Below are 12,818 nucleotides of genomic sequence, written 5' to 3' on the forward strand. Positions count from 1 at the left end.
CTATTGTAACACTGTTGAGGATATCACAATTTCTATATAATGGCATGATCTGAATTCCACTGCAGTTGGTGAGAGGCTTCCTCTTGTCCTCCTGAATCATTGCTAGGAATTTGTTCAAGTTTGACCAGGCATTTGTTGATAACACAGTGTTCTCTCATTTGTTTTTGATATCAGACATATTAAGATACACTGGGGGAAAAAAACCACAATACAAAAAGAAAAAAAAAGAAAAAACATTTTACTAGATTTTTACATTTAGTAAATGGTACTTAAACTCCATGGACATGAAAGTAATTTTAAATTTTACCTTTGAAATTTTACCTTTTTCAATATTTCATAGAAAAGAAACGCTCTAAGATACCGTTCCAGACCACAGAATTATTACAGAACATAAGGAATATATGCAAGGGCTTCATCCTTTTCCCAACAAAGATGAGAGCCAACCCCATTTAACTCCAATGGGAGACAGGTCAGCTGAGAATGTGCCATGTTCCTAATTTCAAATCTCCTTTGTGATAAAAGAGTCAATAGCTTGGCATATACTTTACCTTTGCAATTTGAATTCTATCAACAACTATTCCTAGCCACAAGAGAAATATTTTTAGGCAATATATTTGTATAGTTTCACAAAACTATGTCAAAGAGAGATGTGTGGGTATTTGTGTGTGTGTATGGACATATGCATACTTATGAGTTTGGGATGGTTTTCTTAAAATACTTAACTTCACTTACATTATATCTTACATTGCAAAATGTACAGACACCCAGTGTTCTTTTTTAACAACATATACAGGTGAATTTATAGAGCCTTATAAAAGATTTTGTGATTCCAAATTAAAAACCATAGAAATATAATCAAAATAATGGAGAGTGATTTATAACTCTGATAGTACATAGCGCTCATTCTGGTAATATTGACAGCTGCATCTTTGGCATTGAAAATTCATTACAACTTTTAGACAAAATGTCGTTGCTTACAGCTTTTTTTTTCTAACAAGAAAAAACAGGATTGACCAAAATACGAATATGGGGGAAGTACTATTAAAGTTTTAATTTATTTTCAGTTTTAGCAAGGATAGCTTAGGAACCCTGAATTACCTTCTCACTTTAGTGTATGGTGTAGACTGTATGAATCCATTTAAAAATCAACTAGGTTGTACCACATTTTTCGGAAAATTATATATAATATAATATATATATTTTATATTTATTTAGAAGCTTTGAAATAGTACAGTAAACACTTTGCAACACGGTGTATAAACTACAGAATGTCTTTGATAATTTTGTGGGTCTTCAGATTAACAACATTTTTCTGACCCACGGGTGAAAAGAACATGATCACAATCTCTCTTGTAAAGTTGGAATAGTTTGGGGAACACTCGATCACACAAAAATAATATAAAACAGTCAAGTTTAAAACAGTGATATTGCATTTATAATGCACATTTTTTTATCTGTACGATTGGCTTCTTGTGGTGAATATAAACATCTAAAGGGCTCAGTGACATTTTGGAGAGAGAAAGATATATAGTGCTGTAAACAGGCACACACTGATCAGAGAGGCAAGATCAGTTGCCTCTGAAGTTCCTACAGTTCTACACATTTCAACTCATTTCTCAGGCCTGCTGAGAGCAATTAGGTCCTATTGTTGGCCATGATGTCTCCAACAGCACACAAATCCTTCAGTTACACAGAACTGGATGGCCAAGATAATGAAGTTGAAAGTTGATGCTTTTTGTTGGTCGACTTTTGTGCAAATCATGCTGCTTCAGGTAAGTCCTGTAGAAGTGACTAGCATATCCTTTTCCGTGCTGCGGGAAAGAAAGACAGACACTTCTGAGAGAAAAACAAAATAAAATATATATAAATATATAAATCAGTCTCCAACAGTTCTTAGGTTTAGTTTTTCCTAACAGAGTAGAGAAACAATCAAAACTTGTCACAAACTGTTGCTTAAAATCCTCATGGTAGCAAACAGTTTAATGTTGATTCACTTTTCAGACAAAAGTCTTTTGGAGGCTTGATAGTCTGAAAATCAGACTTCACATGCTGCTTTATTATTCTGTCTGGCATGTCATGGCAAGTATTCCAATGTGCCTATACAGACTCAGTAAGAAAACAAGGCAAATAGCCAAACTTGCAGGTTCTATATTACTGAAACTTCCAAGCCTATTTTCTCCTAGATCAGCTTGTTACTTTAAGCCAGGTCTAGAAACCCCCAAAGATTCTAAAGTCGGTGTTCCTTCTCTTTCAAACTGAACCATTATCCTCATCACCAAATGACCCTTTAGTCTGGCTTGACAGACAAAAAAAATGGTGCATTAGTGCTACAATTCAAATTTCAGCATTTACTGTCAGGCTGGAAATTAACTCATGTTACACAGATGAAGAAGGTCAATGCATTAGCAAACCCATATCCTAATCCACCAGCTGCAGTAGCTTTATTACCTCAAGACACTGGCTATTTTAACTGTAATTGGGAGCAAAGGTAACAAATGATTTGTACTAGCATTCAGGAAGACCCTGGGTTAAATTCTGATCTCAGTCACACATGAAGTTGAGACAAGCAGCTAGCTCACACTGAAGTATTACTATCATTATCACCTTTGTTATTGTTTAATAAAGCTTGTAATAATAAAATGAGGTTTTACCTTAGCTCCAAATCAGCTAAACCCCTACCTGAAATTCAGTATATTTCTGTGCACGAAGTGTTACAACTAAAACAGAAAGGAATCTTTAGAATGAATCCTTGAATCAAACCAGCCATGTATACATATTGATGCTTGCATGCTGACACACAAACACATCCATTCTCCGATCCATTTAACATAAATATATACATTAGCCATACTCATTCACGATATATATTCACCAGTAAACATACGAAATGTATCTACAGTATCACAGGGAAGTTAAGATTACTTATAGGAACATGTTAACCTGAGTGTTTTATGTTTGTCTAATCTAGTCTGCCTATGCCACAGGAGGTACTAGAAAAATAGGGAAAACATTTCTGTATAACCTATCTGTTCAACACACAGACAATTGCCAGACGTGTTATTAACATTAAAACATCTAATATATTATGCTCAGGATGTTTCAATTTTGTAGCACATTAGTAGCACAATTAGAAAGGACTTTTTAAAGCTTTTGCAGGATATTTTTTAACATTGCAGTTAAGGTTGAGATCAGAATCTTTATGATGTTTGGATGGAGTATATGATCAGACCAATCAAGTTTCTAGACGTCTTTTAAAATATCTTTTTAAATGTTACAAGACACAATCATTCCAGTAATAGTAATAGCAATAACAAGGCTTATATTTGATCCTTAAAACTAAAGTTCACTAGTAACTTCACTTCTCCTGTAAATATGTAAGTGTGGTAGTCTAGATTGATGCCTGATACTGAGGAACTCACACTGCAGTACAGACAGAGTAGGACTTCCATGGTAGAAAACTATCCAGATAGGCAGCCAGGGCAATTGCTGCTTTCGTGCAGCACTACTGTCCTTCTGCTCCTGTCTGAAGCTGTGCATTGGTGGTGTTGATGTGGAACTTGAGGTGTGCAGCAAAACTTCATTACAGTATTCTTTCGGATAATACAGAGACTGAGATACTGGCTGTGTCTAGTCTTTTGCATTGTAAATTAGTGCATTTTTTCATTTCTAAACTTCAGTTAATGTGCTTATATGACATATCAGGCCATTTTATAACACTAACTAAATATTACACAAGATGGTGCAGAACACCTGCAACTTTTCCCACCAACAAAAATCCTTGTCCCAGATCCCAAAATACCTTCTGCCAACACATAAAATGCACTGGATTTCAAAGGCAAATTTGTCTTTTTTTTGGTATTTGCACAGAAATTTATGTGCAAGCAAATCTTTCTACCTTTACACCAGTGTCTGTCTTTTTTACAGATGGGGAATATAAACCAGAGAGGTTAAATGGAAAGGAGGATGGACTTAGCTTAAAACAGAGGGCAATGAAAGTTCTGACATCTGCTTCTGGCTCTGTGTGTGGGTGTGCATGCATGCGTGTTCATAAATAAGCTTTAAGAAGAAATACTAAGCCTCTCTGTATCACAATTTCTCCATCTGTAAAATGGGAATAATATTGCTTACCTATCTCCTAGAGGTGCAGGAAGGTTTAAATCACTATTCTTTATAATCCACTTTGAGATCCAGAGATGGCAAGTGCTATAGAAATGGAAGTATCAGAGTCAGTGTAAGAGCTGGAACAAGAACACCATCATTTCTGGTGCCTAATATCTCCTCTGAGATCACAGCTCTCTCATCCCTATTTTATCTTCTGTTCCGAACTCTCAAAACTACTGCACAGGGAAGCTTCAAGTCTGTGCAAATATGAGTACTAGTTAGAAAGGGGTTTAATAATAAGCAGGTTCATAATTCTGTTAATGACATTATATCGTTTGTACATATATTCTAATAGTATTTGAGGTGAACAAGACAATTAAAGAATCGTAAGTATTCCAGTTAAAATTCTTAGGGTACATGATTTGTGCTGTACTAACTATTGATTCTTCCCCAAAGACCTTAACAAAAATTTTGAGTGTTACAGTAAGAGCACTTACTGCACAAAATTTGTATGGAATTGCAATAAAAACTGGAAATAAAACCTAGGAAAAATACATTAAGATTCATTTGTTCCTCAGTACACATTTGTAAGGCTCCAATTCAGCAGACTAGGTCTGTGTAGACTGATGAGAAAAGACATGTAAGACATCAGTGGCAGATGAACAGAAAAATAAATGAAAAACACTAACACAAGAAACAGAAAAGAGAAAATTAAGTATGCAATGATTATTCCTAGTTTTTGAATCAGAAATGAACAGAAAACATTGTATAGCCCTAGTCTCAAATCTTCCTTTCCCCCTGTTGTGAATCATCCTATTGCATCCAAAGTTGATGTCAGACTACTACTTTACAGCCATGAATACAGCCATATACATTTCCTCTTTTGGCAAACTCTAGAAGGGATCGCCTGCGCTTGGAAGATTTTCAAACTCTCTGAATCAAAACCTTCTCCTGCTTAGTACTGCTAGCTGATCTAACTGGGGCAGAGAGAAGGCCTACTGCTTTCTTCTACAGCTGACAACCAAAGCAGCAGTAGGAAACCCATCCTATACCTTCTATAACAATTGTCATTTTTGCTCTATACTATATTTAAGAGCTCCATAAACTCCCACAGCATTATATGTGCTGTAACAGAATGACTGCTGAGCTCCCACAGGAGCCAACAGTCTAAAGATCCAAATGAACACCTGGGTAATAAAATCTCCAAAGTATATCAAGTGCCAGGAATGCTGCTGCTATTACGGAAATATTGCTGATCCCCATTCATTTTAGGAGAAAGAAGACACTTGAACTGAAAACCCTCTCTTTTAAATCAAAGAAAGCTAACCAACAGGAGAACAGGGTGAAAAGCCAGTACGTAAGCTGCCATCTTGCTATTTCAGATCCAAGTGCTATAAGCTAGCACAGTATTTAAGGAATATTTGTCTTCATGTGGGCTTTCAGATATGGCCTTCTATGCAAGCACTCAATGCATTATGTTTTCTGTATGAGCCTCCTGTGAAAAATGTGTGCCTCCCTATGTCACATTTCTGCAGATCAAGTGGTCCCCATGCAACCCTGCAATTGATACAGAGATCACTGGGAGGCTGTCATCTCTTCCACTGCATTCAGAAATATCCCAGGTATTCAGGCTTTACAAGGAATGCCTTTCTCTTGTAGGGAACAATAGTTTAAAAAGGAGTTCATTACCTCAAGTACATTATGGCAATGTTGTTCTTTAATTAGCATTATTAGTTTTAACACTATTTTTATGGTTTGGTTTACAGTCTATATGTTAAATGTAGCAGATGAAATATCGCCCTTCACTAAGTCCCATTAGCTTTGACAGAGAAATGGACTATTCTAGTGACAACCACCAGGCTGCAAATTTGGCAATCTTACTCCAATTGAATAGAGACTGGGACTTAAGTAGTGGTAAAAGATAATCTATATGAAATAACGTGGAGCTCTAGTTCAGTTATCAGCAACTACATTTTTGGAAAGAGGTCAGCAAGTGAATGGGAATGCAGAGTAAACTATTATAGTTCCCTCACCCTTTGAAGTGGTGCATCCAGGTAAAGGGTGAGACACACGGCTTGGGCTGGGGGATGAAGGATGGGGATTACTCTGCAGCCACCCATGTTCTGTGGATAAAAATTCCAGTCATTGCAGGTGTCAATTCAGTATCTTTTGCAATCCATAGTCTTTTTTTTTTTAAATGAGTTATTACTTAAAGAAATTTTTTAAAGCATTGCTAGTATTTTAGGAAAATTCCACTACTGGTGTTACAAAAACAGATTATCTAACCAAGTCCAATAAACTTTGGTACACAAATATGAAAATAGCATTTTGCTCCTACACCTTGTCCTCGCGAATTAATTTAAGGGGAACTTTTTTCCCCCTTTTCTTCCATAGCTTTATTTAAGAGGTTTTGTGCTTCAAATCTATGTACTCTGTAGAGCAAACCTGAGCAAAATAGCTCACGTTCCAGATGCCCATGTTACATTTTACACAATGAATGTGATCCTGTTGACTCGGTATTATATCAAATAATTGAAAAAAGGAAGATGGAACATACTTACTTTTGTACTTTAAAAAAAAAAAGGTCAACTCTTCCCTAAGGTCAGTGAGTCAGCTGGCTCTGATGGCCACTGTTTATGTACTTATGTATATGTCTGAAGACTCCTGAAAGCCACCAATGGAGTTAGGTGAGAACGAGATCACATTCTGCCTGATCATGTCTGGTATGTGACAAGATAGGAAAGGAAGGAGAGCTCCTGCAGGCGAACATGTACATTGCACCAAGGCAGACTACCTAATAAAGATAGGGAATTCAGTATGACTGAAAAGTTCTTTCTGGGATCTGCAAAACCCCAAATATAAACTTTGATTCTAAACCAAACAAACAGCATCTGAACTGATGGGTACAATTACCCAGATTTCACGTGAAACAAAGAAAGAAAAGAAGTGAGCATTACGTCTTCAGGCTGTGAATAAATGAAGTAGGGTAAAATGCAAAAATCTGCAAATATTGCACTGAATCTATTCTGGAAATAGACTTGCTTTTAGCTAAATAAATAAACCCCACAGACCATTAAAATATTTCCTTCCTTTGCAAAGATATCTTTATTTCTGGAACACAGGTGATTATGCCAAAAAGCTATCTTTTGTATAAAGTAAAAAATGCAACCACATATATTGCCCTTTTATCTGCACTAAATGCATACATTTCCATGTCTAAATTCATTTAAAGCGATTCAAGAAACAGTGATTCCCAGCCAAGTCAAAATTTGTCACTGGTGAACACTGCACTGACTGTATTTTAGTGGACATGATGAATAGTGTTACCTACTATAGTGTTACCTATGAAAAAGGGGAAAGAGGTTTTTCCTTTGCATTTACATACAAAACCACCAGTTTTGAAATCTGAACAACTTAAACAGATTTTTTTTAAACAGTTTATTGACCAAATTTCTGACTGACACACATTGCCATTTCTATTAGCTTCACTTCAAGATTGGAAAGTGCACACTTAAAAAGGTATTTTTGATGTTTGGAACATGTCTTGGTAAATACTTTCATATTGCAAGAAGGATGCCTGATACAGCGTTGACACATAACGACAGTCACTGAAATGTTTCTCTGGTGCTATTGAGTGCTCTAAGATTTATGTTCTACCTGGACTTAGCTTATCCTCTGGAAAAAAAATCAAACCAAACCAAAACATTTCAGTTCTTAAGAATAAGAACCCAAGTCCCAGGTCATGTGACAAAATTTCCCTTTGTTTAGGCCTATCCTCAGGCATAGGCTAAACTTTAAGCACGGACTTTAATCAAGAGGTGCTTTACATTAAACATACAATTAAGAAGGCTTTTGTTTTGAACCAGGTCCTGGGTTTTGTAATTAATGTTCTGGGGCACATAAGATACTTTCATGTGCATTTGGTTTTCTGTTCTAAATGTTGACATCCTTTTTTCACTGCAGCAACAGCCTAGTGGCATAGTACACGTCAGATTTGATTTATCTCTGGTTGCCATTATTTACTACAGAAACAATGCTCTTTAGCTACTACAATTCAGCACAGAAAGTGCTAAGCTATATTCTATAATGTACCATAAAAAATACCAAAGACAGTTTTCCCACAAGACACAGTGAGCAGAAGAAAGCATTTTTGTCCTTCTGTACTATTATAACTATACTACCTACCTGAAAACACTAAAGATAATACATGATGTTACCATTACATTCAGAGAATAATGGAATATTTAATTTTGCATGAGTTCTTATAATTATGTACTATATTAAAACCAATTAAATAACTCCTAAATTATTCCTGATATATGTCAAAATTAGCAATCACAGTCCCCAAGAATACTTCCAAATTCTCCATCAACTAGTTGCTCTATAATTGCATGCATGTTCTGGCAGTGTATTCCCAATTTTCCTGATTCACTCTAAGCTAGTAACTTTGGTATTTTCCTTAGTAATATCGATATTGGATTCCCCTGGCTTTTTTTTCTTTTCACAAAATTTGCTTATGTATTTGCATGCAACAATGCTTTCTTCTCCTCAATATTCTTCTCTTCTTCCTACACGTGGTTTTTGGTTGGGTTTTGTCTGTTTCAAAATTCACCATTTTATTGCACTCTTCTGAAATCTACTATATAAATCTCTTTAAGCTGACAAGCCTAAAAGTGAACATGTCAGTCTGAGAGTTAACCAATGCAGAATTCACTTAAGGCTGGCTACAATGTGACTTAAAATTTTCAGTGCCCTGGGGAGAAAAGCTGTTCCTCCTGTATTACTCCTAAGTGCCTAACTTCCCAAAAGATTCAAGGCAGAAGACATGTACAAGTCACCATTTGGTGGCCTTCAGAGATGCCTAAATTAGTCATGATGGATTTGGCCTGAAATAATTAAATTTACTTGTTCTTACACAAGATAACATGCATTATAGTATTACACCAGCATCACACTGTGTAATCCTATACAATTTGTCATTGCCTTGATCTTTCCTCCACCACCTTCCTCTCCTAACAGGAATTAGGTGGCATCAGGATCTGGCAGGTATGCCATCTCTCTTTTTGTAAACGTTTTAATTTGCAATGTATAAAGGACAGTACTTATTATTTTTCATGAGTAGCATACACTCAGATCTCAGAGAGTCCTTCCCAGTTTACCAAGGCAACATACTTAATTGTGTCATATAAACATCCAACGATCCTTTTGAAACTTCCCTTATTCAAAAAGACATATTGGCTCCATTTCTATCCATGAATGAGGTTTGCCCATGACTGTTCTTTGTCACTTAGGACTAAGAGAATGAAATGATTTATATCCACATTATTAAAACTTCTCAGCCATATCAAGCAATATATGGGAGCCATAAAGTGTGATCATATTCAATCTGCTTTCAGGAATGGTTCCTGGCCTGTGTTCTGACACCTGCACCATGTCTAGGACTTGTTAGGAAAGAAAGCTATCTGACACAGGCTACAGGCAGTCACAGAGCGCAAGAGAACAGACAGTAGCATTCCAGTGCTGGGAAGGATCCTGTTTAATAATTAGAAGCAGTGGAGCCATATTGGACATGAAGAATATTGCAAGTACAAAGCATACAGCACTTCACCTCAGGTAGAGCAGGAAAAACAGTTATTACTGCATCTCATTTGTAAGCAAGATCTTTAGACCTCAGTTCCTACCAGTACCCACAGCTGTGTGCAGTGACATTCAATTGTCGTCTGAATTCCAGTTCAGAATAGATGGATGTCAAATTAAAGCACAAACAGGCAACTAAAGAAGTCACAAAGTGACAGAATTTTACTCTAACATGAGATAAATCCACAGTATCAACACCTACAAAATTCCTTATGAATAAAGAAAGGTTGCATTCAAGCAGTTTCCTTAATGAATCCTTTTCCAGTGCTGAATGCAGCCATGATGCTGGAGGTGAAAAGATAAAGTCAGAGGACTCAGGTCACTTGCTAAAACAGGAGTCTGTCATCCCCGTAACTTCTTTGGTGAATCTACTCTGCATCCATTTTTTTTCCTTTCTAATCCACATTATTCCTGATTACCTGTGAAAATGTCATGTAAAATAACATCATTTACACATATGAAATTAATTCATGCATATGCAAGAAATGCAGATTTACTCTTGCAACTCATATATGCACAGAATTTTCAGGCAGAATTTAGGAAGCAAGTTCTGAAGATTTGCTTCCCCATGTCCGTAATAGTTTCTCCATCCAATAAACACCATTATCCTATCAAAGAAAGTACCTTATGAGAGTTTGGATTTTCAGTGAATCCACACTGATTGCTATCATTACATTTAGTTTATTAGGTACTGAAGTCAAAATTATATTCTAATTGTCTGTATCTCCTACATCCTGTCTTACAAGAAGGTACCAAATACATCATTTTTCACTCCTCTGACATCACCATACTATGTATCTAAACCAAATTAAATATATTGACAGGTACTTCCCAGCAGCAGCCATCCTACTGCTAGCAGTGGATTCTCAGTGGCTAGTGTACAAATAGAGCTGTTTACATGCTTGTCAGATAAATAGCAACACCAATCCCTATAACGTGCTTGTCCAAACACAATAAATAGATGCAGTTCTTTTACTGGCTATTTGTTCCATTCTTTAAATGGCTTTCCCTATTTTTCCTCCTTTGGCTAAGAAATTAAAAAAAGGAACAGTGGATGACATTGGAAAATCAGAGTGATTGTGTGCAGCCAAAGGGCCAGAAACAAGAATAACTTCTTCTGCTGTGCAGGCCAAGGAGTTCCTCAGGTAGACACAAGCAGAGAGAAAGACTTTGCTGAGAACAAACCCAAGATTAGGCACACATTCAATTCTACAGCTCCTGACTGTCACAATAAGGAGGTTTGTACATTTAAGAATAGCATTTATTTGTAATGAATAGAATTTGCCTATCAAAAATAAATAACTTTAGTGCCTTTTGAAAATTTTAACTGCAAACATCTCATTGGTTTCCAAAGAAACTCCTGTTGGTAAGTGGCTACATTACTTTTGTCACAGGATTCAGATTTGTAGGACAAGAGGCATTTTAGAATTATAAACCAGCAGAACACAGTAATCTCAAAAATTAATACTCAAATTTCAAGCAATCTTTGGGCTGATCTTTTTTGTAAGTGGCATAAATGAATAAATATCGCACCAGTCTGAGTCAAATACACAAGACTTCTATGTGTTCCAGTCAGAACTGGCAAATATAGCCTTCTACAGCTATCAGAGGACAAGAAACTGTTGGAATGACATATTTTAAAGGAAAACTAAAAATATAATTTTCTTTCAAGTAACAATTACTCAGGTTGTTTTAAATTGCACAGTTATTTCCCTGCACTGTAGTTGCAAAGAGCTCTAGAGTTGTCTAAGGTAAAAGCTGCTATGTAAACCTAAAAATGGGTACATGTTTTCACCAGTATTTTGTACAGTAGAGGATACTGTTAATTCTGTCCAAGATGAAAGCTATGTAAAGAGATTCAAGCAAACTGTATTTATATATAACAGCTAACACCTGTGCTTTCAAAGTAAAACAAGAATGCTTATTTTTTATATTGTTTTCATTAAAATTGATTAAAATAATGTCATTTATAGGGTTTGGGGGGTACAGCCAAGTTATCTTTGCGTATTTATATATTCATTTCTAATTTTGCTACCTGAAGTATCCATTTCCTTTCTATTATTGCAGTAATACTCTGTAAGTGATCCTCCCTTTGAGCAATAGCTGCAAGATGAGTACGTTCTGATGAAGAATGCAAACCAGTTATGAACGCGAGATAAAAATACCTTTCAGAAGTTATGCAATAATCACTGAACAATGAATCATCCTAAGTGGTTTATTCAAAACACAGAGTGCCAACAATAACAAGTAAAACCACATCATAGCCTTGCTCTTCTCTTGTTATATTTTAATTGGTATTACCTGTTTACTTCAAGTTTTGTAAGCTTTATTTACTTAATAGAGATGATGGATCTGAAGTGGCAAACTTGAGGCATAGGTGAGCAAATCTCTTCGCATTTCAGATAAAGCAAAAAAAAATGGGAATGTTCCATTGAATTTTTTAGAAAAGGGATTTAATTAGTTTTCCTAGCATTGTTAGATGTCAGCTTTTCAACTCAGCCTCCACTTTTGCTCAGCAATTTTGAACGTACAAAGCCATTCTCACTTGTGCAGAAATGAGAGCTCTATCCTGTCCCAGAGATAAATTCCTGAATATAACTGAAGAGTTTCACTGTCTGTAGCAGGATATGCAGGATATTCAGCTATGCAGATCAGAGTAAAGTTGAAAGATACAATTTTAACATTCTTTTTGGGTATAAAACTGTACTATTCAAAAAGGAACAGCTCTTTTACTATGCACATATCATTTGTTTATTCATACTAAAAAAATTGCATTTGAATGCCACTTCAGTTTGGTTTTGTTTTCTTTTTTTAATCCAGCATCACAATGTTTCCTTTCTTCTTACCCCGAGAACTGTAATTTGTACATGCAACTTATTGGTGCCAATTTGTTTGCTTTTATTTCAAAGTATATTGCATTTCTACTTCAAGTATGTGTAAAAATCATAATTCACGTTAAAAGTTATTAATGAAGGGATCAGACAGCTCCCAAGTTTACCTGATTTGTATCAGAAACCAAATAGGTTAATTTTAAAAGCAAAAATATAGACAGGCTTAATTTTTTAAAAATTAGCAAGTAT

The 12,818-nt window shown here is 35.8% G+C and overlaps 1 protein-coding gene across 6 annotated transcripts in view; it reads right to left on the minus strand.

Annotated features, from left to right (window-relative positions):
* Window positions 1-218: 218 nt before the first annotated feature.
* PCDH10 (protocadherin 10) overlaps window positions 219-12,818 on the minus strand; it is a 33,656-nt gene continuing 21,056 nt past the window's right edge. Inside the window, exons 5-7 of one of the 6 annotated variants that reach the window (XM_034064646.1) lie at window positions 6,135-6,224; window positions 4,129-4,203; window positions 219-1,836 (exon numbers count right to left, since the gene is read on the minus strand). In XM_034064646.1, the coding sequence (XP_033920537.1) occupies window positions 4,169-4,203; window positions 6,135-6,224 (125 nt within the window). In that variant the 3' untranslated portion in view covers window positions 219-1,836; window positions 4,129-4,168. Of the gene's footprint in view, window positions 1,837-4,128; window positions 4,204-6,134; window positions 6,225-7,191; window positions 10,158-12,818 lie in introns of those variants that run through there. The other 5 variants (XM_031044977.2, XM_034064648.1, XM_034064647.1 and 2 more) reach the window with 5 other exon arrangements.

This window comes from Melopsittacus undulatus, chromosome 7 (assembly GCF_012275295.1).
Source record: "Melopsittacus undulatus isolate bMelUnd1 chromosome 7, bMelUnd1.mat.Z, whole genome shotgun sequence".
NCBI classification, from domain to species: domain Eukaryota; kingdom Metazoa; phylum Chordata; class Aves; order Psittaciformes; family Psittaculidae; genus Melopsittacus; species Melopsittacus undulatus.